At 56.9% G+C, this 26,013-nt stretch overlaps 1 protein-coding gene across 1 annotated transcript; it reads right to left on the bottom strand.

Annotated features, from left to right (window-relative positions):
- Positions 1-1,018: 1,018 nt before the first annotated feature.
- TOM1L1 (target of myb1 like 1 membrane trafficking protein) lies at positions 1,019-24,308 on the bottom strand. The gene is made up of 11 exons (XM_039914254.1): positions 24,256-24,308; positions 23,702-23,884; positions 15,951-16,057; positions 11,967-12,051; positions 10,063-10,141; positions 7,426-7,575; positions 6,171-6,322; positions 4,405-4,672; positions 3,321-3,437; positions 1,769-1,902; positions 1,019-1,441 (listed from the first exon to the last, which is right to left on the bottom strand). The coding sequence occupies exons 1-11, from the start codon at positions 24,306-24,308 to the stop codon at positions 1,336-1,338; spliced, it is 1,434 nt and encodes a 477-aa protein (XP_039770188.1). The 3' UTR covers positions 1,019-1,335.
- Positions 24,309-26,013: the final 1,705 nt, after the last annotated feature.

Genomic DNA, 26,013 nt, shown 5'->3' with positions numbered 1-26,013 from the left:
TTCCCTTCACTGGCCGACGGGTGGGAGAGAGAATGATTAACTTCCCCGGAAATCAGCCTCCCCGCAGCGGGCCCGGGGTCACGGCCGCCGGAGCTGCTTCTGTAGCCGACCGAGATCTGCCTTTCTGAGAAAGGAGCCCCACGCACACTGCTCTGCTCTGAGCCGGCCGATTCTGGCAGGGTGGCGGAAATCCAACTAAAAGCTCAAAATAATAATAATCACGCTCTCTCTTAAGCTCTTACGACGTGCCGGGCACCGTGCGGAGTGCCGGAAACGGACTCGGTCCGGAATACACACTGGACTCTAGACTCCGGAACCGTCTTCCCCGTTCGACAATTTCGCCCAGAGCCAACTTGGGTCTAGAGCACCGACCCGGGCGCCCGCGGCAGGCCCCCGGGGGAAGACGTGAAAGGTCCAAGGCCGATTCCCCCGCCCTCGTATTTCTCACCATCAAAAAATCGACCCGAACTCAAAGGCCCTGCACCGATCCCATTCTTCCCCTCTGTCTTTGCGGGGACCGGGGACTCCGGCTCGTCGACTCGAGCCGGAGGGGACGGGATAGAAGGGAAGGGTCCGCGAGAGGGTCCGCCGTCACTCACGTCGGCCCGGAAACTGGGAAGGCGGGCCGTCGGTCCTCTCCCGTGCGGTCTCCGGAACCGGGGGATCCGGCCTTAAACTGACCAATTCGTAGGAAGGGGCGGAGGGCTGCCGGGAAACGGAGGCGTGTCGGGGGACCGTCTCGCCTCCGAGCCCTCCTTCATTTGGGGAAAGGGGAAATGAGAGCTCGTCTGGAGGAGGCCTCTCAGTGGAGATGTGATTTTCAGAAGGCCGGGGCGCCGGCCGGGCCGGCGGGCCGTCGGCTACGAAGGGGGACGGAGTTCCGGGCGGGGCGTGGGGGGTCGGTGAGGCAGGACGAGTAGTTGTAATTAGAGGAGCAAAGGGTACAGGTTGGGTCTTAGTAGGAAATCAGCGAGACGGGGTGGGAGGGGGAGATGGAAACGAGCGCCTTCGGGCCGACGCCGAGGACGGGGAGATGGCCGTGCAACACTGCTCTAGAGAAACGATCCCGGTGACAGAGTGAAGTACGGACTGCGGTATGGAGAGACGGGAGGCGGGGAGGTCACCGAGGAGGCCGACTGAGCGGTCGGAGGAGGAAAGGAAAAGCGCTTGGATCAGCGTGGTACCGGTTGGGACGAGAGGGTGTCTTTCAGTGACGTGAACGTAGCACGGACGGGATCCGGCGACGGACAGAATACGCGGGTCGGATGAGAGGATCAGAGCAGAGATGGTAATCGTGATAAAAACCGACATTTGTTAGGTGCTTAACTATGCGTTCTAACAGCCGGGGCGGATAGGAGCCAACGGCGACATTTTGCTCACCGTGATGGATTCGATCAGGGGTCCGGTCTGCTCCCGGATGTCTTTCCGGGTTTGGGAAAACCTGGCGACGGGAAACGAAAGGGCGCCGGGGTTCTGAGACCGCGAGCGGCAGCTAAGACGGGACCGTCTCGGACCCGATCGGCCCGTTCCTGCCCCAGCGCCCGGTCCGGTCCCCGGCGCGTGGTAAGCGCTTAAAAGATAGCGAGGTTCCCCAGCGGAGAGGTGGCTGAACCGGCACGAGGACCCGAGTCGCCCGCCTCCCCACCTCGGGCCCTTCCCGCCGGGATTTCCCTCAATTTCCCCTTCTAGAGGATCCTCTCCCCGATCTGGGAAGCCGCTCCGGAATGCCGCGGGAGCGCGGAGGACGAGCGGGGAGTCGGCCCCTTACCGCTCACATCTCACGATGGCGTCGCTGAGGTTTTCGTGCACCCGAATCAGCTCCGCCACCACGTCCTCATTCTCCACCGTAGCCAACAGCTCCGTGATCCTGCCGTGCATCTGCCGGCCCGTCCGGTACAATTTCTAGACGCGGCCGGGAAGGGAGGCGACGCTGACCGAGCTCTCTCCCGGGGCCGTGCGCCATCCCGACCGCCCGGGGGGAGGGCGACGCGACAAGCCTGGGGCGCGTTCCCCGCCCGCAAGACGCCCTAAAGCGGGGACACGGGCCGCAAAGGTTTCCCCCCCCGGACGGATCGAAGGCGAGAATAGAAAGCGGGTAGAGGGACCGGGCCGCGGAGCCGGAAGGACCCGCGTTCTAATCCCGGCTCCGTCACCTGTCCGCTGTGTGACCTCGGGCAAGTTACTTCACCTCTCCGGGCCTCAGTGACCTCGTCTGTAAAATGGGAGTTAAGGCGGTGAGCCTCAGATGGGGCGGGGGATAACGTGTACCTTTCCCAGCACTTGGTCCCGTGCCTGGAACTTAGCGTTTAACCAACGCCACGTAAAAAAAATACCCCAAAATGAATGTGGAGTCAGACGTGCCGTTCAGCTGCCGCTGGACAGGACGGGGATGGTGTCTACCGCCTCGACCGTCCTCAACCGAGCGCTCGGTACGGCGCTCTGCACCGAGCCAACGCCTGACAGGCGCCCTTGATGGATTCGGTGAAGCGCCACGGGGCGAGTCGATATTCGCCGGCGGAAGGAGTGTGGCCTAGCGGAAAGATCCCGGGCCCGAGAGCCGGAGGACCCGGGTTCTAATTTCGGTCGTGCCGCGTACCCACTGCGCGACCTGGGACGGGACGCGCGGCGTCTCTGGGCCTCAGTCCCCTCGACTGTAAAATAGGAACCTCATACTTGTTCTTCCTCCTGCTTGAACGGTGAACCCCACGGGGGAACTTGAACACCGAGCCCTTAAGACCGCGGTACTGCGCTCCCCCAAGCGCTCGGTACGGTGGTCTGTACGCGGCGCTCAATAAATACGAGTGATGAACCGACTACGGACCTTGGCACGTGGTAAGTGCTTAATACAAGAATTATTAGAATTATGCTGGGATTTAATTGGGAAAGGCTAAACCCACCTCACTCATCCCACGTCATCTCGTCAATGAAATTCATTCACCCAAGGGTATTTGATCGTGTCTGAGGTGCGCGTCGTGTATCTGTCCAGCCTGGGCGCACACCGAGCGCTTAAGAAACGCCGAAATTATTGTTACCAGAGCCCCCTGAAGACAGGGAACGTGTCATCTGCTTGTGATAAACTCCCCCGAGTGCTCGATGGAGCACTCGGCACCGGATAGATATCACCGACCGCATCCCGCCGTCCCTCGTTCCCCGGCTCCCGGGGCCCCTCCGGCCTTTGGGGGGTTTCATTCGTTCGTTGGTTTGTATTTATCGAGTGCTCACCACGTGCGGAGCGCCGTACCGTTTAGGAGAATACGGTGGACGGTAGAGAAGGCGCCTTCCCTGCCCACGGCCAGCTGCGCGAGTTTTCGGCCCCGTACCTGGAGAAGCTCCAGGTCATCTCTGTCTTCAGAGCCGGGGGTGTTCTCCGTTAGGATCGCCAGCATGACGGCCACGTTCATCCTGACCACGTCGAGCTCGCTGTTCAGCTTCCCGATCTGCCCGGGGCGACGCCAGGAGGTTGGGGGAGGAGGAGGGTCGGCGTCACGGAAGATCGGCCAGATCGGGGACTCCGGCCGGAGGGGAGGCTGACCCCGAATGAGGCGGAGGAGGAATGGGGCGATCGCGGGGGATAGCCGGGAAGCGTGTTCCAACTGGCTCTCTGGCTCTGTTTTTCTCAACTAGGAGGTAGGACTCGGGAAACGCGGGAGAAACGACGATCCGGGGAAGATGGGGGGAAGCGGTGAGGACTGACGGAAAGGCCGCGGGACTGGGAGTCGGGAGACCTGGGTTCCGATCCCAGATCCGCCGTGTGAGCCCAGGCAGATGGCTCAAACCGCTCTGGGCCTCGGTCTCCTCAACCGTAAAACGGAGGCGAGCGCCCTGCTCCTCCTTCGTCTTTCAGCGCGAGCCCCGAGGGGGGACGGGGAACGTGTCTGACGCCATCGTCCGGTACCTTCCCGGCATTTAGGACGGCGTTCATCGCAGAAATATACCAAACGATCGCCTCGAGTACCGAGCGCTCGGTATGGCGGTAAGCGCTCAGCGAACACCCCGGACGGCCCGCCGATGGGGAAGCCGAGCTCCCCGGGCGGAAGCCCGTCCTCCCGGGAACGCTGCCGGGTGACTGCCGGAAGGGCACCGAGGACGTCAATCGAGGCACCGGTGGCTTCCCGCTCTAGATGCGGGACTCTGGTCGGTGGGAAGCGAGGGACGGAGGTGCGGAGGACGTTTCCACGCGCCGTCTGTCCGCTCTACTCACGTGCTTTTCGGTGACTGACCGGTTCTCTGACCGATCGCTCGGTCCCCCCCCCCCCGCCCCCCCGGACGGTCAGGAAGATTTGGACGAGGCCCACGCCAGCCCTCTCGGCCCATTTGAGGGGGACGGGGAACGGACCGGTTGACCTTCCGGGGGGCCCTCCCGCCTCGGGGCCGCGTTCGGGGGGGCGGTCCCCCTGGCCGTACCTGTTCGGGAACCAGCAGCACGGTCGGGGCTTTCCACACAGCCTCCGGAGGAGCCCCGGGGGCCGAAGGGACGGGAGCCGCCGCCGCCGCCTCCGGAAGCCGGGCCGATCCCTGTCGGCGGACGCCAAGGACACGGGTTGGAGCGGCCCGAAGACAGCCGGCTCGATGCCCCCCACCCCCTCCGCTCTCCCGCGCCCCGGCGATCGGCCTCCCCTCCCGCACGGCGTCCCTCTCCGGGACCTTCACGGATGGAGAGTCGCCCCGGACGCTCGGGGAACCGAGCCATTCCCAACAGCCCGGGAATTCACACCGGATACAAGCGGACGTGGATCCACTCGGAGGAGCTTCTCAGCTGCCCCGCGATAGGCCGTTAGATCGACCCGTTTCCCCTCTCAGACCGTAGGCTCCTCGAGAGCGGGGATGGTATCCGCTACTCGTCCCGCGCTCTCCCGGGTGCTCGGCGCCAAGCTCCGCGCCCGGGAGGAGCTCGGTGAGGCAGGTGTTTTCGTTCACGTCCGGAACCTTCGGACGGCTTCCCCGACATCTGCTAGAAATCCCTTTCCTCTCCATCCAAGCCGTTAGCGTGTAAATACGCTTCCTCATTCTCTCCCGCTCTGATTTCTGTCCCAGCCTCCTAGCTGACCTCGCAGCCTCCTCTCTCTTCCCACGCCAGTCCATCCTTCACTCTGCTGCCCAGATCGCTTTTCTACAGAATCACTGAGGACCCTCTGCCCCAAGAAACTCCAGCGGTTGCCCATCCGCCTCCACATCAAGCCAGAACTCCTCACCGTCGGCTTTATAGAGAAGCGGCGTGGCTCAGTGGAAAGAGCCCGGGCTTGGGAGTCAGAGGTCCCGCGTTCGAATCCCCGCTCTGCCACTTGGCAGCCGTGTGACTGTGGGCGAGTCACTTCACTTCTCTGGGCCTCCGTGGCCTCATCTGCTGTAAGTGGGAGCCTCACGTGGGACGACCCGATGACCCTGTGTCTACCCAAGTGCTTAGAACAGTGCTCTGCACGTAGTAAGCGCTTAACAAATACCAACGTTATTATTATTTAAAGCACTCAACTCTCCGGCCCCCTCCTACCTCACTTTGCCACTCTCCTACTTCGCCCCAGCCCGCACACTCGGCGCCTCCGACGCCAACCCTCTTACTCTACCTCCATCTCATCCATCTCGCCTCAGACCCCTCGCTTCCGCCCTCCCTCCGGCCTGCAGTGCCCTCCCTCCTCAAATCCCACGGGCCGTTATCTCCCCCCTCCTTCAGAGCCTTAGTGGAGGCCCATCTCCTCCAAGAGGCCTTCCTTTCCCCTTCTTCCACTCCCCTCTGGGAAGCAGCGCGGCTCAGTGGAAAGAGCCCGGGCTTCGGAGTCAGAGGTCACGGGTTCGACTCCCGTGGGCGAGCCGCTTCGCTTCCCTGGGCCTCGGTTCCCTCCTCTGGAAAATGGGGATTCACCGTGAGCCTCACGTGGGACGACCCGATGACCCCGGATCTCCCCCGGCGCTTAGAACGGTGCTCTGCACGTAGTAAGCGCTTAACCAATACCAACATTATTACCTTGCCTTGCTCCCTTGATTCGTTCCCCCTCCCTGCCCCGCAGCACTCGTGTACGTCTCTATTTTTGTGTATCGATGTCCGTCTCCCCCTCTAGAACGTAAGCTCGTTCCGGGCAGAGAGTGTCCGTCGATCGTAACGGCGTACGGTCCCGCACGCGGAAAGAACGCAACAGATAAGCACGAGAGAAGGAACGACGGGTCTCTAATTCCACAGCTCCGCCGGCCCGCTCACCGAGCGTTCCGGGGCGTCCGTCCCCGCCGCCGTGTTCGAGGACGGAAACCGGATGCCCTTTTTGAGCAGGTCGAGGTACAGTTCCTTCACTTGAGTCACGTCCACGGTGCCTTCGAATCCCTGAGACCAAGTCTGGGTTGGAGAAATAACCCCATCACAGACCAATCCATTCACGGTACTTATCGAGTGCTTACTACGCGCGGGGCACGGTACTGAGCGTTTGGGAGAGGATAGTACGCTAGAGTCGGCAGAGCCGTCCCCGCCCACGGTGAATTTACGGTCCAGAGGTTGTTCGGCCCGTCTGTGCGTTTCTTCAACTGCTAATAAAACAGAAAGGAAAAAAAAAACCCTCCCCCTCTCCTCCCCGCTCTCAGGAGACAATGATGAGAATAATAACGAGGGTCTTTTTTAAGCGCTTGCTACGTGTCAAGCACCGTTCTAAGTACCGGAGTAGATGCGAGGTGAGGAAGTGGTGGTGCCGCGTGGCACCGTCTTAATCCCCTTTTTCCAGCTGAGGCACGGAGAAGTTAAGTGATTTGCCCGAGGTCACGCAGCAGACGGGAGGCGGAGGGGGGTCAGGAGAGGGGAAGAGGCCCCTTCTCAAGCAAATTCAGAAGGAAGTGACTTAGAAACCGAAGGGGCGATGAACACTGAGTTACGCTTACGCCCGCGCGCGCACACAACCTAGCCAGAGAAGCAGCGTGGCTCAGTGGAAAGAGCCCGGGCTTCGGAGTCAGAGGTCACGGGTTCGAATCCCGGCTCGGCCACTTGTCAGCTGGGCGACTTTGGGCGAGTCGCTTCACTTCTCGGTGCCTCAGTTCCCTCATCTGTAAAACGGGGATGAAGACCGGGAGCCCCAAGTGGGACGACCCGGTTCCCCCGTGTCTACCCCAGCGCTTAGAACGGTGCTCGGCCCATAGTGGGCGCTTAACAAATACCAACGTAATAGATGACCGGCCCCCGAAGCAGCGTGGCCTGGCGGGATCGTGGGTCCTGGGTTCCGACCCCACCTCAGCCGCTCGTCTGGCGTGGGACCTCGGGCGACTCGCTTACCTGCCGCGTGCCTCAGTTTCCCCCACCTATAAAAAGGGAATTAAATCCTCTACCGTAGGCTGCGGGACAGGGACCGCGTCCAACCCCGGGACTTAACGGAGGGCTAGGCACGTAGTAGGTCCTTAAAAGATACAGTAGGAAGAAGCAGAAGATAGACCATCTCTGAGCTGGATCGTCCTTACCATGACGAAGGTCAAGATTTGATTCTGTATGTCCGTCGGCAGGTTGTATCTGGGATTCAGGAGCTCGGTCAGTTTGTCTTTGGCAAAATCCTTCTTCACAACCAGAGCCCGGAAGCTTGGCCCACAGTTGCGCACGCACAGGTCCAGCAGCTGCCCGACGAGAAAACGGTCGGGTCCCCCGTCACCGCACCCCGGCGGCAACGTGGCCCAGCGGAGGGAATCGCGGGCCGGGAGTCCGAAGACGCGGGTTTGGGTCCCGGCTGCACCGCGGGCCCGCGGCGTGACCACGGAGGAGTCGCTTAACCTCTCCGGGCTTCCGTCGCCTCCTCCGCGCGGTGCAGGCAACGCGGCGCTTAGCCCGCGGGTGCCACACGGGTCCGCCCAGCACGACGCTCACCGCGTACCGAGCGCTCAAGGGACACCGCCGTCGTCACCGCTACGAGTAGGGCTCGGAGGAGGAGGAGGAGACGGGACGGGACCCGGGAAGCCGAGAGGAGCGTTTCGAAAGCTTCCCAGGTGGGGAGAAAGCATCACAGTGCAAATGGCGGGAGAGGAAGGAAACGGAGAAGGGCGTGGCCGTGCGGAGGTGGACTAGCGGAAGGAGACCCGGGTTCTAATCTCGGCTCTGCCCGTTGCTTCCTGGGTGACCTTGGACAAGTCACTCCACTTTTCTGCGCCTCACTTTCCTCCACTGTAAAATGGGGATTCAATCCCCGTTCTCCCTCCTATTTCGACTGGGAGCCCCCTGCGGAAAAGGGACTGGGTCCGACCTAATTAACCTGTCCCTGCCCCTGATACAGAGTAAGCTCCTAACGAATGCCATAAAGCGGAGGGGAGGTCGGCGGGGAGAACACGGGCCCGGGACTCTGAGGTCTTGGATTCCGACCCCAGCCCCACATGACCCCGTACGACCTACTTAAGCTCTCTGGGCCTCGGTTTCCTCGTCTGGAAGATGGGGACGAGATACCCGTCTTCCCTCCCTCTCAGACCGCGAGCCTGCTCGAGACGGGGACCGCGGCCGATTCGACCGTGTCGCCTCTGACCCGGCCCCCGGCCCACCCGGGGCCGGATGAATACCGTCGCGAGGGGCCGGGGCCGTCACGGGATCTCCCGCTGTTAGGACAGGCCTGGGCCGCAGCCATTCCCGGCACCGACCGTGCGCAGTTCGACTCGCGACGGGGCTGGATGGCGGAGAAGACATGGAACCACTTCTGAGAGATCGGCCCTACGTGAAAATAACTGCTCCACGCGTCCGTAGCCCGCTTTAGTTTTTCCCAAGTGCACTCATGCCAACTAATAATAATAATAATGATGTTGGCGTTTGTTAAGCGCTTACTAGGTGCGGAGCACCGTTCTAAGCGCTGGGGGAGATACAGGGTCGTCAGGTCGTCCCACGTGAGGCTCACGGCTAATCCCCATTTTACAGATGAGGTAACCGAGGCACCGAGAAGTCAAGTGACTCGCCCACTGTCACACAGCTGACAAGTGGCAGAGCCGGGAGTCGAACCCGTGACCTCTGACTCCGAAGCCCGGGCTCTTTCCACTGAGCCACGCTGCTTCCCACAATTAATTAAATAACTATCTTATCTTGTCCTCAGATTCCCAGCGAGAGGCAGGAATTTTCATCCCCGCTGAACAGGAAACTGAAGCCCAGAGTGGTTGTACTTTCCAAGTGCTTAGTACAGTGCTCTGCACCCAGTAAGCGCTCAATAAACACAACTGAATGAACGAAGCGACTTGTCCGTCTGCCCCGCGGCCCGATGGAAGAGAGCATGGAACTGGGAGTTGAGGAGCCATCAACTATATTTATGGAGCACCTACTGTGTGCAGAGCGCTGTACTAAGCGCTTGGGGGAGTACAATTCCACAATAAACAGACACATTCCCCGCCCACCGTGAGCTTTCCAGTCTAGAGGACAGGGTCCGATCGGATCGACTCGTATCTCCCCTGGCGCTTAGCCTGTAGCGGGTGGGCAGGAGACGGTCTCAGCGTAAACGCCCAGCGGGACCACCTTCCCGGGGCCCTGGGGAGGCTAAGGTGGATCACGGTGGATTGTGAGCCGCAGGGAGATGGAAATTCCATTCCTCCTGCCACCGCGCCCCTTCTCACCTTCATTTTCATCCTCATACCGTCGTCGTGTTTCATTTTCACTGTTCCTCGGCCAGGCCCCTCTCCCTCTTTCCACTTTCGGGCTGTGAATCCCCTGGGGACGGCGTCTAATCTCCGCCTGTGCATTCTTTCCCAGCGCTCAGGACGGTGCTCTGCATTGCTAGGCGCTCGATAGGCAGCCCTGACCGTTCCCATGCTGACCGCTGGCCACAGAGCATCTGCCGGGAGAGCGACCAGTTGCCCAAACCCAGCCCGGGCCCTAGTGATGAACCTTCTGCCTGCGGCCAACCGTTTAGCGCCTACGTTCGTATCGGGAATTTCTTATCTTTCTATTGACGCCGTCTGCCCCGCTTGACTTTGCTCGTCGCGGGAGGGGAACGTGCCTGCCGATTCTGTTGGACCGTCCTCTCCCAGGTGCTCGGTCCGGGGCCCCGCGCCCGGGAAGCAGTCCGTCATTACCGCCGACTGACTACTTTGACCGGGTCCAAAACCTCGATTTTTGAACGGCAGCGGCCCTGGAGTACCTACCGAGAGGGTGAGGCGGATTTCCTTGTGGTTGCAATTTTGGGAGAGCCTTTTTTTCAGCGCTCTTACGGCATCTCTTGGCCTGTAACAAAAGAGACGGTGGGAGAAACGCCCGTCCAATTAGTCGCCGACCCTCCGGCTCCGCGGAGACGGGAGGAGAGGCTTCTGGAGAGGTGAGAGTCAGTCGAACAACAATCCCGTCCTAACCAGGCAGGCTTATTTGTGCTCCATTTCCCTGGTGCTTCACAGAAGTGGTAATAATAGTTGAGGTATTTGTTACCTGCTTATTATGTACCATCCATGGCTACCGTTTACAGTGGGGCTCGCGGTCTCGGAAGGAGGGAGAAGAGGTATCGAATCCCCACTTTGCAGACGAGGGGACCGAAGCCCGGCGAAGAAGAGTGACTTGCCCCAAGTCGCACGGGAGGGAAGTGGAAGAGCTGGGATTAGAACCCAGGTCCTCGGACTCCCTCTTTCCACAAGGCCGTGTGATGACGCGAGCTCGCCGCGGGCAGGCGGCGCGTCTGTCCGTTGTTATACCGTACTCTCCCGAGCACTCCGTACGGCGCTCGGCGCACAGTGAGGGCCAGTTAAATATGACTGAAATACGATGGGTGATGTCGATCGATTGAGCGCACTGAGCGTCAGGAAAATCCTTCCGCTTTGCAGCCCCGTCGGTGACGAAGACCGCGTCCGATCTGACCCATCTGTCCGGCGCTCGGCCCGCGGTAAACACCACCAGTGGGTCAATTCTATCTGACCCCATTCGGTCCTCGTCTACCGGGAAGCGGTGCGGTCCGGTGGACCGGGCACGCGTCTGGAGGCCAGAGGACCTGCCTATTTCTAATTCCGGTTCTCCGGCTTGCCTGCGGCGTAACTTTGGGCAAGTCGCTTCATTCCCAGTGCCCCGGGAACCTCATCTGTAAAATGGAGATTGACGCCGTGGGACAGGGATTTAATGTCCAACCTATTTATCCCAGCGCTTAGAACAGTGCTTGAGACACGGTAAGAGTTTCACAGATATTATTATTGTTATTATTGATCATAATGATGATGACAATACCACTCCCCCGCGCATTCGATCCAGGGCTCTGCGCACAGTAGGCGCTCAGTTTACGGTATCAACTTCCTAAATACTTCTCTTGCACGTCACCCGAGCCAGCGAGGAGTTGTGGACCTTGAAATCGGGGGAGGGAGAGGAAGAAGGGGACCCGGGTGTGGGGGAGGTTCTCAGATTCCCCATGGGGAAATAAGCAACCATCCTAACCCTTTAAAAAAAAAACTATGGCATCTGTTAAGGGTTTACTTTGTGCCGGGCACCGTGCTAAGCGCTGGGGTAGATAGAAGCTAATCGGGTCCGTGTCTCAAATGGGCTCACGGTCTCAATCCTCATTTTAGGTAACTGAGGCACAGAGAAGCAGCGTGGCTCGGTGGAAAGAGCCCGGGCTTGGGAGTCAGAGGTCACGAGTTTGAATCCCGGCTCTGCCCCTCGTCAGCTGTGTGACTGTGGGCGAGTCTCTTCACTTCCCTGGGCCTCAGTTCCCTCACCTGTAAAATGGGGATTAACTGTGAGCCTCACGTGGGACGACCCGATGACCCTGGATCTACCCCGGCGCTTAGAACGGTGCTCGGCACGGAGTAAGCGCTTTACAAATACCAGCATCACAGAGACTCAAGGTCACAGGGAAGACACTTGGAGGAACCGGGGTTAGAACCCAGATCCTTCTGATTCTTGCCATCTGGTCCTCCAAGGAGGTCAGGATAACGGGAGGAGAGGCGGAGGGGGTGGTGGGGAGCCAGGGTTTAGCAAACGAAATCCCGAGGTGCCCCGGCTCTTTGCCACGGAGCCAAGTGGACTCTCCGCGTGGCCCTCGTATCCCAGCGTGGGAAACGCCCTGTGTCCTTACCCTCCCTGAGTGGTATTAATGAGGTCGCAGATGCGCGGAAACCGATCCCAGTTTTCGGACCGTGTCGTTCCGACCGTACTCTTTTCTGGTTGGGAGAAAGGGCAAAATTACTCGTTTGGAAGCCCAAAGTTGGAAAATGACGTTCGGTCTTGCCGAAGAGCAGAGCGGGGTGACCCCGGGGCTCCCCCCCTCCACCCCCCCAGAGCCGCCCATCATTCTCTTATCCCCGAAATGCAGTGATGCTCCATCTCCGGAGTCCCCGATAATCCACCGAGTGAGCATTTACTATGTGCCCAAGCACTGGGAGACAGACAGGAATCTCATCGGCCTCGGTTCCCGCCCCACCCCGGGGCTCACGACCTGAGGAGGGAGAGCCGGGATTAAAACACAGTCTAGGTGGGAGAACAGATCGGAATAATAATAATTGTGGTATTATTTGTGAAGCGCTTACCGTGTGCCGGGCGCCGTACTAAGTGCTGGGGTAGATACCAGTTAATCAGGTTGTCCCACGTGGGGTTCACAGTCTTAATCCCCATTTTACCGATGAGGTAACTGAGGCAAAGAGAAGTGAAGTGACCCGCCCAAAGTCACACAGCTGACGAGTGCCGGAACGGGAATTAGAACCCACGGCCTCTGACTCCCGAGCCCGGGCTCTTTCCGCTAAGCCACGCCGCTTGGCCACAGTCCACGTCCCACAGGGGGCTCGCGGCCTTAATCCCCATTTTACAGATGAGATAACCTAGGCTCAGAGAGGTCAAGTGACTTGCCCGAGGTTGCCCAGCAAGTAGACGAGTGGCAGAGCCGGGATTTAACTCTTCCCCCCGGCCCGCCCCCATTTTTCCAGAGGAGGAAGTCGAGGCCCAAGGAGGCTAAGTGAAGGGGGAAGCATTGGAAGGGCCGCGTGGCTTAGTGGAAAGAGCCCGGGCTTGGGAGTAAGAGGTGGTGGATTCGAATCCCGGTTCCGGCACCTGTCAGCTGTGTGACTTTGGGCGAGTCACTTCACTTCTCTGGGCCTCAGGTCACTCACCTGTAAAAGGGGGATGAAGTCTGTGAGCCTCAAGTGGGACATCCTGATGACCTCATATCTACCCAGCGCTTAGAACAGTGCTTGGCACACAGTAAGCTCTTAATCAATACCAAAATTATTATTATTATTATTATTATTAAAATGGGGATGAAGCCTGTGAGCCCTATGTGGGACACCCTGATGACCTCATATCTACCCCAGCACTTAGAATAGTGTTTGGCACATAGTAAGCTCTTAACAAATACCCAAACTATTATTATTATTATTATTATTATTATTATTCAAATGGGGATGAAGCCTGTGAGCCCTACGTGGGACACCCCGGCGACCTAGCATCTACCCCAGCACTTAGAACAGTGCTTGGCACATAGTAAGCTGTTAACAAATACCAAAACTATTATTATTATTATTATTATTATTATTAAACGGGGATGAAGCCTGTGAGCCCTACGTGGGACACCCCGATGACCTCGTATCCACCCCAGCACTTAGAACGGTGCTTGGCCCATGGTAAACTCTTAACAGATACCAAAATTATTATTATTAAAATGGGGATGAAGCCTGTGAGCCCTACGTGGGACACCCCGATGACCTCGTATCCACCCCAGCACTTAGAACGGTGCTTGGCCCATGGTAAACTCTTAACAGATACCAAAATTATTATTATTAAAATGGGGATGAAGCCTGTGAGCCCTACGTGGGACACCCCGATGACCTCGTATCTACCCCAGCACTTAGAACGGTGCTTGGCACAGAGTAAGCGCTTAACAAATGCCATCATAATAATTATTAGTATTATTAAGTGACTTGCCTAAGGCTCCACAGCAGGCCAGTGGCAGAACAAGCTGGTCCAACCCCCGTCTCTGCCCTGCCAATGCTCCATAAACCCCGCAGCCCGTCCGGAACGAGGGGACTTGGATCAGGAAGGGCAGCTGTTCCACGGCCTGCCTCCGCCCCGTTCCGCGGCCTCTCCCTGGGCTAAATCCAGGGGCGGGACGAGGAAGGGAAACCCGGATCCCGGTGCCCGCGGAGATTGCAGGCCCGGGATGGGCACTGCCCAGGAGCCAGCCCCCGGGTAGAGGAGGGAAGGGCGAGGGGCGGGCGCTGACCTCCTGGACATTGCAAAGCAGCGTGGCTCAATGGCAAGAGGTCATGGGTTCGAATCCCGGCTCTGCCACTCGTCAGCTGTGTGACTGTGGGCGAGTCACTTCACTTCTCTGGGCCTCGGTTACCTCATCTGGAAACTAGGGGTTAAGACTGTGAGCCTCACGTGGGACAACCCGATCACCCTGTATCTCCCCCAGGGCTTAGAACGGTGCTCGGCACATAGTAAGCGCTTAACAAATACCAACATTATTATCATTGAGGCCAACAGGGCAGGAAAATGCTTTGGAAACTCTTTGGCCGCCCTGGGAGTCCAGGGGAGGGGTCTTCATCTGCGCCGGGCCCTCCTAGTAATAAGAAGAAGAAGAAGCCGCAGCACGACGGACCGGGCAGGACCTTGGAAGTCAGAGGTCATGGGTTCGAATCCCGACTCTGCCACTTGGCAGCTGTGTGACCGTGGGCGAGTCACCTCATTCGTTCATTCATTCATTCAGTAGTATTTATTGAGCGCTTACTATGTGCAGAGCACTGCACTTCTCTGGGCCTCAGTGACCTCATCTGAAAAATGGGGGTGAAGACTGTGAGCCTCATGTGGGACGATCTGATGACCCCGCATCTCCCCCAGCGTTTAGAACAGTGCACATAGGAAGCGCTTAACAAATCCCGACATTATTATTGTGAATCCCGACTCCTCCCCTTGTCTGCGGTGCGACCTTGGGCAAATCACTTAATAATAACGTTGGGATTTGTTAAGGACTTACTATGTGCCGAGCACTGTTCTAAGCGCTGGGGTGGGCACAGGGCAATGGGGTCGTCCCAGGTGGGCCTCACGGTCTTAAATCCCCATTTTACAGATGAGGTCACTGAAGCACAGAGAAGCCAAGCGGCTCGCCCACGGTCACCCAGCTGACAAGTGGCAGAGCTGGGATTCGAACCCATGACCCCTGACTCCACGCTCTCTGCCCTGGACTTCTCCGGGCCTCGGTTACCTCGTCTGCAAAATGGGGGTTGCGCCCCATGGGACGACTCCAGTGGCCCGTATCCTCCCCCGGGGTTCAGTACAGTGCTTGGCACAGAGTAAGCGCTTAACAAATACCATCATCATTATTATTAATGACAGTCATGGCGACAGGAGCGATGCGAAGCACTTACTGAGTGCCGAGGTCTGAGACTGATGCAAGATAATCGAGTCGGACAGAGGCTCGGGGTTCAGGGCCTCCAAAGGTGTCCTCGACAGGTGCCCCCCCCCCAAATCCTGGCATCTCCCCAAACTGGGCCGACCTCACCCCCAGGGGACTGGCTGGGGGGGGGAGAAGGAGGAGTAAAAGCGCTTAGTACAGTGCCTGGCACCAAGTAAGCGCTTAATGATAATAATAGTACTCGTTAAACGCTTCTTACGCGCCTGTTCTAAGCGCCGTGGGGAGATCCACGATTATCAGGCCTCCCCAGCTGGGGCTCACGGTCTTCCTCCCCATTTTCCAGACGAGGGAACCGAGGCCCCGAGAAGCGAAGCGACTCTCCCTTAGCCCCCCCCCCCCCCCCCCAGCCGACAGGTGGGGGAGCCGGGATTGGAACCCACGACCTCGGCCTCCCGAGGCCGGCCTCTTTCCACCGTCAGAGGGCAGGGACCGTCTCCATCTGTCGCCGATCTGTCCCTTCCAAGCGCTCAGTACGGCGCAGGGCGCTCGGTAAATACTGTTGAATGAACGCTTCCCGACGGCAGGATGATTATTGGTGTCAGTAGGGGTGATAGCCTTATTCTTGTGGCAAGGGGAGGCGGGGGGAGAGGGAGGAGGAGAGGCCAGGGCTGGGGGGGGGAAGGGGGGGTCTCCCCTGGCCGCCCCCCCCCTTACCTATCAGAAGGCCCACGGGGGTCCCGAAGGGGTCTTGTGGGCTCTTTCCAAACGCCACGGTCAGCAGGGCCAGCCGGACCCGGGAACTCCTCCTTCTCCACCTCTTCCTCCTCCTCCTCTTCCCCCTCCACCTTCCCCCCCATTCCGGCTCCTCCTCCTCCTCCTCCCCTGGGGCCTCCTCCTCAACCCCGTCTGGCCTTCCCTCCCTCCTGCTAATAAGAAAAACATTCATAATAATAATGTTGGTATGTGTTAAGCGCTTACTATGTGCCGAGCACCGTTCTAAGCGCTGGGCGAGACAGAGGGGAATCGGGTGGTCCCACGTGGGGCTCCCGGTCTTCATCCCCATTCATGCTGAGAAGATGATTCGCACCCATGACCTCTAGCATACCAGAGTGCATAATACAAGACGGGTGGGACCCTAAGAAAATGATAAATAATAAAAACAACGGTGGGATTTGTTAAGCGCTTACTATTCATTCGAGAGTATTTACTGAGCGCTTACTATGTGCGCAGCACTGGACCGAGCGCTTGGAACGGACGAATCGGCAAGGGGTAGAGACGATGTGCAGAGCGCCGTTCTGAGCGCTGGGGTAGACACAAGGGAAGCAGGTTAAGGCTCACAGTCTTAATCCCCGTTTTGCAGATGAGGTCACTGAGGCACAGAGAAGTGAAGTCCCCCGATCAGACCGTGAGCCCGTCAAACGGCAGGGACCGTCTCTATCTGTTGCCGACTTGTTCATTCCAGGCGCTCAGTCCAGTGCTCTGCACCTAGTAAGCGCTCGATAAATACTATTGAATGAAAGTGACTCGCCCGAAGTCACACAGCCCACAAGGGGAGCAGCCGGGATTCGAACCCATGATCTCCGACGCCAAAGCCCGGGCTCTTTCCACCGAGCCACGCTGCTTCTAGGCTCCCAGCTCTGAGAGAGGGACCAGATGATCAAGCCACCCACAGCACTCATGTATCTACGTATTTATCTCTAATTCTCTTTATCTCTCTCGATGATGATAATGTCGGTGTTCGTTAAGCGCTTACTGCGTGCAGGGCACCGTTCTAAGCGCTGAATAACGATGGCATTTATTCAGCGCTTACTATATGCAAAGCACTGTTCTCAGCACTGGAGAGGATACAAGGTGATCGGGTTGTCCCACGTGGGGCCCCCGGTCTTCATCCCCATTTTACAGATGAGATAACTGAGGCCCGGAGAAGTGAAGTGACCTGCCCGAAGTCATACAGCTGACAAGTGGCTGAGCCGGGATTTGAACTCACGTCCTCTGACTCCCAAGCCGGGGCTCTTTCCGCTGCGCCAGGCTGCTGCTTCTTGAGTAGACCGATCAATTAGTCTAGATTAGACCGCGCGCCCGTCAGAGGGCAGGGGCCGTCTCTATCTGTTACCGATCTGTCCGTTCCAAGCGCTTAGTACAGTGCTCTGCACATAGTAAGCGCTCAATAAATACGATTGAATGAATGAATGAATGATGCCTCTTGTTTGGATGTCCGTCTCCACCCCTCTAGACTGTCAACCCGGTGCGGGCAGGGATCGTGTCTCTTTATCGCTGCGTTGCACTTGTCAAGCGTTTAGTACAGTGCTCTGCGCACAGTAAGCGCTCGACAAATGCGATCGAATGAATGAGTGAAAGCGGGACACAGTCCCTGCCCCCCCCCCCAGTTGCCGAGTGATCTTGGACTGGTCTCGAAGCCTCAGTTTCCTCATCTGGAAAATAAATTCCCGAGGCAGGAGCGGCGATTAAGGCCTCTAGCCTCTCCTCTGCTCTACCCCCCTCCCCGCCTCGCAGCACTTGGGTATATATGTGCATATTTATTATTCTATTTATTTTATTAATGGTGTGTACCTATCTGGATATTAGATTATCCATAATCCCGGTGAATAATAATAATGGTGCTATTTGTTAAGCGCTTACCATGTGCAGAGCACTGTTCTAAGCGCTGGGGGCTACGAGGCGATCAGGCAGTCCCACGTGGGGCTCACAGTTTTAATCCCCCTTTTACAGATGAGGTAACTGAGGCACAGGGAAGTGAAGTGACTCGCCCACAGTCACACAGCTGACAAGCGGCAGAGCCGGGATTCGAACCCATGACCTCTGACTCCCAAGCCCGGGCTCTTTCCGCTGAGCCACGCATCACTGGGCAGGGATGGTCTCTTATCTGTTGCCGTATCGTACATTCCAAGCGCTTAGGACAGTGTTCTGCACATAGTAGGCGCTCAATAAATACTAACGAATGAATGAATAATTCCATTTATTTTTATTGCTGTTTTTGAGGCCTGTCTCCTCGTTTTGTTGTCTGTCTCCCCCTTCTAGACTGTGAGCCCGCAGTGGGGTAGGGATCGTCTCTGTTGCCGAACTGGACTTTCCCAGTGTTTAGTACAGTGCTCTGCACTCAGGCAGGGCCTCAGAGAAGCAGCGTGGCTCGGTGGAAAGAGCCCAGGCTTGCGAGTCGGAGGTCATGGGTTCGAATCCCAGCTCTGCCACGTGTCAGCTGTGTGACCGTGGGCGAGTCACTTCACTTCCTCTGGGCCTCAGTGACCTCATCTGGAAAATGGGGAGTAACTGTGAGCCTCACGTGGGACCACCTGATGACCCCGTATCTCCCCCAGCGCTTAGAACGGTGCTCTGCACATAGTAAGCGCTTAACAAATACCAACATTATTATAAATACGATCGAATGACCGAACGACTGAACAGAAGGACAGAAAAAAGAGAGAGGGTCGACACACTGGGGTCAATAAGTCAGGGGTGGGGCGTGGAAGATAAGCTTTATAGGAGGTTGTGAAGATAAAGTGCTCGGAGATCCCAATTTTTCCCTACTTGGAAGAATACAATGGAGTGGGTGGGAACAGCCTTGCCCTCTAGGAGTTTTCGAGGGTGGAGAAGGAAGGGCAGAGAGGGAGGTTCAGGAAAACAATAGGGTTTTACGGTGTCAAAGGGAACATAATAGAAGAAGGCCATTCCAGTCGCTGGGGATTAAAAAAAAAAAAAGAACGGAAAGGAACAAAGAGGTTGGGCTCTGAAATATATACTTGTAAAAGCAAACAAAGTTAAGGATTTGTTCTTAAAGAGCCTGAGAACCAGGTTGGAAAAAGCGCTAACCCCGGTTAGATGGAGCACTGAAAAGCACATGTTTTGGGAAATAATAATAATGTTGGTATTTGTTCAGCGCTTGCTATGTGCAGAGCACTGTTCTAAGCGCTGGGGTAATAATAATAATAATGTTGGTATCTGTTAAGCGCTTACTATGTGCCGAGCACCGTTCTAAGCGCTGGGGGAGACACGGGGGAATCGGGTCGTCCCACGTGGGGCTCACGGTCTTCATCCCCATTTTCCAGATGAGGTCACTGAGGCACCGAGAAGTGAAGTGACTCGCCCAAAGTCACACAGCTGACGAGTGGCCGAGCCGGGATTCGAACGCATGAACTCTGACTCCAAAGCCCAGGCTCTTTCCACTGAGCCACGCTGCTTCTCAGGGTGGGTAGGTACAGCGTCATCAGGTTGTCCCACGTGATGTCCCAGTCTTCATCCCCATTTTCCGGATGAGGTAACTGCGGCACAGAGAAGTCAAGTGACTTGCCCACAGTCACTCAGCTGTGTGACTGTGGGCAAGTCACTTGACTTCTCTGTGCCTCAGTTCCCTCATCTGTAAAATGGGGATTAAGATTGTGAGCCCCACGTGGGACAACCTGATTCCCCTCTGTTTACCCCAGCGCTTAGAACAGTGCTCTGCACATAGTAAGCGCTTAACAAATACCAACATTATTATTATTAAGTGGCAGAGCTGGGATTCGAATCCATGACCTCTAGCATACCAGAGTGTATAATACAAGATGGGTGGGAGCCTAAGAAAATTATAGTCAGTGCCTGCCTTATATGTCCAAGGCGAGGAATTATCGTCTTGCTAGCCGTCCGTGCTTATCTGCGTTCCCTCCGTCGTAAGGGCTTAATAAAAAAAATTAATTCCCTTTTATCTGTGGCGCACAGACCTTAGTGAAAGAGGGTGGATCTGGGAGTCGGGAGACGTGTGGCTTCCCGTCTCCGTTCTCGCTTGCTGAGTGACCTCGGGCAGCTCACTCACTTGATCTCTCCAAGCCTCCGTTTCCTCATCTGGAAAATGAGGAAACGCGTGGCTCACTGGAAAGAGCACGGCTTTGGAGTCAGAGGTCATGGGTTCGAACCCCGGCTCTACCACTTGTCAGCTGTGTGACTTTGGGCAAGTCACTTAACTTCTCGGTGCCTCAGTTACCTCATCTGTAAAATGGGGATTAAGACTGTGAGCCCCACGTGGGACAACCTGATTCCCCTGTGTCTACCCCAGCGCTTAGAACAGTGCTCGGCACATAGTAAGCGCTTAACAAATACCAACATTATTATTATTATTATTAAAATGGAGATAAATCCCCAGCTCTCTCGAACAGTAATAATAACGATGGTATTGGTTCAGCGCTTATTCTGTGCCGAGCACTGTGCTGAGCTCTGAGGCAGATACCCCCGAGACCCCAGAGTGACCTCCCCAAGACGCCATCGGAGTCTGGCCCCCCCCGAACGGGCCCTAAGACCCCGCTGAAGAACGGCTCCCGGGGCCTCCTGAGTGATCCCCGAGATCCACCCGGAGCCTGGACCCCGAGACCCCCAGTGCGAGCCCCTAAGACTCTTCCAGAGCCCGGCCCCCGAGACCTGGTGTCTCCCGAGTCCCTAAGTGACCCCCGTCGCCCCGAGATTCCTCAACTGCCTCCTTAAACTCGAGTGACCCCCCCGAGACACCACGAGAGGTCCTCGAGGTCTCTGGGGGTGACCGCCAAGCATCAGAGTGACCCTGGAGACCTCCTGAGCGATCCCCTGAGGGATCCTCGAGAATTCGTCAGAGCTCGGCCCTGAAGGCCCCCCCAGAGCGATCCGGGAGAGCCCTTGAGTGACCCTCGAGATCCCTGGAGTCACTCCCAAGACTGCACCGGAGTTTAGCTGCTGAGATCCCCCAGATTGACCTCTGTGACTCCCGACACCCAGGGAGCGACCCCCAAGACGCTGCCAGAGCCCGGACTCTGAGACCCCGAAATGACCCTCTTGGGGCTCTCTGAAAGCCTGACCACCAAAACCTCCGAGATCCTGACGCCCGAAACGTCAAGGGAGAATGACCCCTGAGGCATCTGCTGGACTGAGCAACTAGCATCCCACCAGAGCGTGAGCCCCCGAGGCTCCGTTGGAAACTGCCCCTTGACAGCTACGTTGGAGTGACCCCTGAGACCCCACCAGAGAGTGACCCCCAAGACCCTTACTGGCTTGACCCTGGAATACGACCAGAGCGTGATCCCCCGAGGCCCTTGCTAGAATGACCCTGTTCTTGCCAGAGCATCCTCCTGAGACAGGGAGCGGAAGCATCCGTTCAACCGTATTTATTGAGCGCTCACTGTGTCTTCCACATATCCGCTCTGTGGAGCAAGGGCAAGACGTTTAACTTCTCTCGGGGGTGGAGGGAGGAGACGCGAGGCCCCGCGCACCGGGTCTGGACAACCCCCTCACCCTCCCTGACCCTAAAATGTGCCAGGGATAAAGTCGGCTATTTTGGTGCCGATTCGGACGGGCCCCGGGCTCGTGGGTCTGGCTCGGAGTCGGGCAGGGTCGAGAGACAGAGGAGGGGGCGGTCTGTAGCCATTCGATCCATCAGTAGCATATATGGCGTGGTAACTGCTTGCAGAGCGCTGTACTAAGCGCTTGGGAGGGTCCGAGAGAACAGAATCGGTCGACACGTCCCCTGCCCACAACAAGCTCAATATAAATCAATAATATAAATCAATAAATTAGGGATATGTACGTAAGTGCTGTGGGGCTGATGGGGGGGGGGGGGTGAACAGTGGGAGCAACTGAAGGTGACGCAGAAGGGAGTGGGAGAAGAAGAAATGAGGGTTTAATCAGGGAAGGCCTCTTGGAGGAGGCCTCTTGGGTTATCTCCTCGGGAGACAGTGTTTGATACTTGTTCAGTGCTTACTATTTGCCGGGCACCGTACTGAGCGCCGGAGTAGATAGAAGCTCATCCGGTTAGGCACAGTCCACGTCCCACGAGGGGCTCACAGTCTTCGTCCCCATTTTACAACACAAGTGCTTAGTAAAAACAATCGATTGATTTTGCAGAGGAGGGAACTGAGGCACGGAGAAGTGAGGTGACTCGCCCAGAGAACACAAAGCAGACAAGTGGCAGAGGCAGGATTAGAACCCAGGTTCTGCTGACTCCCAGACCTGAGCTCCAGCCATTACACCACACTGCTTCCCTTGGAGCCGCCTACTTGAGCAGAATGAAACACGCAAACTGGGATATAGGGGGAGAAGAAACCTCATTAGCTTCTGTCTGCCCCAGTGCTTGGGACATAATAAACGCTTAACAAATACCACAGTTATTATTATTATTAAAGAGACAGGTTTCATTCCAAAAGCAATCAATCAACGGTATTTACTAAGCGCTTACCCTGTCTAGAGTGAGTAGATACAATCCCTGCCCTCAAAGGACTGACGAACCAGGAAGTTGCCACGTAGGTTCCTTTCAGCCTTAATTGGCAACTCTCCGAGACCTGGGCCAGCGGGGACTTGGATAGTTGGGAGCCACCACTCCGTCACCTTGTAAGCCCGTCAGTGGGCGGGGATCGTCTCCATCTGTTGCCGAATTGTAAATTCCAAGCGCTTAGTACAGTGCTCTGCGCATGGTAAGCGCTCAATAAATACTATTGAATGAATCACCCTCTTTGCCCCCACGGATCCGCCAATATGACCACACTCCAGATCCCGTTCCGCTTCCCCTGACTCGTCGCCGGCGGCCCGTTGATTTCAAAATGAGAAACAACGGGTATAAACGGTGTCCTTACCGGTAGCCGTCAGGGGACAGACAGGGCCGATGGGCATAAAATGGGCAAGTCGTGGGGATCCTGGCTGAGGGGAGAGGAGACGTGAGCTGAGGGGCATCTACCGTCCCCAAAGGGGCGCCCACCGATGCTTCCCAGAGGCCCGCAAGGGGTCTCAGCCTCCAAATCGAACATGGCGGCTGGAGGGCACCCACTGCGATCGGGTTATGGGCAGCACCATTACCGCTCTCTACCAGAGGACGGACACGCTAATAAAGATCATCTTTATTAATGGGAATTGCCGGGCCAGATAACGGCGTCTGTGAAGTGGTTACTCTATGCCAAGCACTACGGGGAGATCCAAGCGAATCAGGTTGAGCACAGTCTCACGCGGAGCTCACAGTCTTAAATCCCATTTTACAGTGAGGTAACTGAGGCACAGAGAAGCAAAGTGACTCGCCCAAGGTCCCACGGCAGCCATGTGGCCCCTCAGTCCATCAGTCCCTCAGTCAGGAAACCTGTTTGATGGTAAGTCCTGAGGGGCCTTGAATGGCCTGCTGTGTGGCCTCGGGGGAGCCCCAGGCTTGCCGACGAGGCGGCCGGTAGAACGGCCACCTGTCCGACCCGACCCCTCACGCAATCCGATTCTCCGCCAATAATAATGTTGGCATTTGTTAAGCGCTTACTCCGTGCAGAGGACTGTTCTAAGCGCTGGGGTAGACACAAGGGAATCAGGTTGTCCCACGTGGGGCTCCCAGTCTTAACCCCCATTTTGCAGATGAGGTCACTGAGGCACAGAGAAGTGAAGTGACTCGCCCCCAGTCACACAGCTGACGAGTGGCCGAGCCGGGATTCGAACCCATGACCTCTGACTCCAAAGCCCGTGCTCTTCCCACTGAGCCGTACGGGTCGGAATCGAACGCCTTCCCGCCCACCATTTTGAATTTCCACACCCGGCCTCCCCCCGCTCCTTTACGCCGACTACCGGGTTCCACGGCTCGGAAGCGGTGCCCGCGCTTCCGGGGAGAGACGCCCGAGATTCGGGCGGACTTCCGAGATGCAGTGTGTCCTTGTGGAGAGAGCTCGGGCCTAGGAGTCAAAGGACCCGAGTTCCACTCCCGCCTCGGCCAAATGCCCGCTGTGTGACCTCGGGCAAGTGGCTCCTCTTCCCTGGGCCTCGATTCTTCTGTTCTCTCTCCTACTTAGACTGTGAAGCTCATATCGGACGGGGACCGTGTCCAAACTAATTCACTTCTGGCTGATTCGGCGCTTAGGACGGCGTCCAACACATAGTAAGCGCTTAACCAATAGCATAGAAAAAGTGTTCCGTGAGACTTGTGACACCCCGGGGGATCATCAAGTAGCAAGAGCTTAACAAATTCCATTATGATTATCCGTTGGTCCAAGATCTGCAAGGCCATCAGTGGCCACTCTAGTGGCCAACCTCAAAGCAGACTCACCCTTCCTTCCTTTCTGTCTCTCCGCACCCTCCCACTCCAGCCCCCTTGCCCATGTTTTCCCTCCATTCTCCCCAGGCTCCCGGGTTAAAAACAAGCAGCGTGGCTCAGTGGAAAGAGCCCTGGCTTGGGAGTCCGAGGTCATGGGTTCGAATCCCGGCTCTGCCCCTTGTCAGCTGTGTGACTGTGGGCAAGTCGCTTAACTTCTCTGTGCCTCAGTTACCTCATCTGTAAAATGGGGATGAAGACTGGGACCCTCAGGTGGGACAACCCGATGACCCTGTGTCTCCCCCAGCGCTTAGAACAGTGCTCTGCACGTAGTAAGCGCTTAACAAATACCGACATTATTATTATTATTCTTACACGAACGGTCCTTCCCAGGAAGCTGAATGGGACAGAAGCAGGGATGAGAGAAGCGGCACGGCCTGCTGGAAAAGGCCCGTGCCTGGGAGTCAGAGGACCCGGGTCCATTCGTTCAATCGTATTTATTGCGCGCTTACTGTGTGCGGAGCACCGTACTCAGCTCTTGGAAAGTTCCGTTCGGCAACAACTAGGGACAATCCCTACCCAACAGTGGGCTCACAGTCTAGGAGGTGGGACCAGACAACGAAACAAAACAAGTAGACAGGCATCAGTAGAAATATAGATATACACGCACCATTAATAAAATAAAGAGAACGACGAATATGGGCAGATAATCGCTGTGGGGCAGGGAGGGGGCTAGAGCAGAGCGAGGGAAAGGGGCGATGGGGAGGAGAGGAGAAAGAGGATCACTAGGGGAAGGCCTCTTGGAGGAGGTGAGCTTTCAGGAGGGCTTTGAAAGGGGGAAGTGTGCTAGTTTGGCAGATGTGAGGAGGGAGGGCAGAGGTAGAACGTGGGCCGGGGTCGACGGCGGGCCGGGCGAGGACGAGACACAGCGAGGAGATTAACGGCAGGGGGGCGGAATGTGCCCTGTGGGCTGTAGAAGGGTTTTTGCTTTCAACCCCGGCTCCGCTACCCATCCGCTGCGTGACCCTGGGCCACTCGTTTCACTTCTCTGGGCCTCAGTCACCTCATCTGTAAAATGGGGGATCGAGAGTGTGAGCCCCATGTGGGACAGGGACCGTCTCCACTGTCTTAGACCCACCGCGGCACCCAGCCCGGTGCCTGGCACTTAGAAAGAGCTTAACAGATACCATTAAAGGGGGAAAAAAAGGGAGTGACAGAGTGAAGGGGCTTTGGACTGGGGAGGCCTCAGGGAAGAGTTTCAGTTAATTGATTAATTGATTCATTCATTCACTCAATCATTCTTATTCATCGACTCTCCTCCTGTGTGGAAAACACTGTACTAAGCGCTGGGAGAGCCCTGGAAGAGAATTAGACCCCATCCTCAAGGAGTATATGAATGGGTTGCGGGTCTCCATAATTAAGGATTTTTTTTTTCCAGATCCTTTTAATGATGAGCAGCTGCAGATCCCTTTCTCCTTAATAGTCTTCTTCCCTCTTCTTTCCCTGATTTTACAGCCCCACCCACAGAAACTCAATCTCTCCATTAGGTTCCGTTCAACGGGGCGAGCGACGCTTCCCCTTTAAAGCCCCAGAGGCTGCTGGAACTTTCCCTGCTCCATATAGAGCCCGTGGGCCCTACTTTCTATAGGGGTTTGAGTGGAGGTTGAGTATGCTGCACTCGGTGTTGGGTGAGTAGGGCCTCTGGTGCCCAGTTGGTTTAATTTTTCTTTTGTTCAGCTGTGTTAATTGATCCTTGTTGAATTGGTGGTGCCG

The sequence above is a fragment of the Ornithorhynchus anatinus genome, chromosome 15, assembly GCF_004115215.2.
Source record: "Ornithorhynchus anatinus isolate Pmale09 chromosome 15, mOrnAna1.pri.v4, whole genome shotgun sequence".
Lineage (NCBI taxonomy): Eukaryota > Metazoa > Chordata > Mammalia > Monotremata > Ornithorhynchidae > Ornithorhynchus > Ornithorhynchus anatinus.
The sequence above is the reverse complement of the archived record's forward strand: the minus strand, read 5'-3'. Positions and strand labels throughout refer to the sequence as shown.

What these genes read in the sequence shown, in the direction of transcription:
- TOM1L1 (XM_039914254.1), bottom strand. Translation starts at nt 24,308, where the DNA reads ATGGGCAAGGGGGCTGGAGTGGGAGGGTGCGGAGAGACAGAAAGGAAG. An exon ending in GAGACAGAAAGGAAGGAAGG is followed by an intron (nt 23,885 to 24,255) that starts GTGAGTCTGCTT and finishes TTTGACTCCTAG; the next exon opens with GCCCGAGCTCTCTCCACAAG. An exon ending in AAATCTTGACCTTCGTCATG is followed by an intron (nt 6,323 to 7,425) that starts GTAAGGACGATC and finishes TCTCCAACCCAG; the next exon opens with ACTTGGTCTCAGGGATTCGA.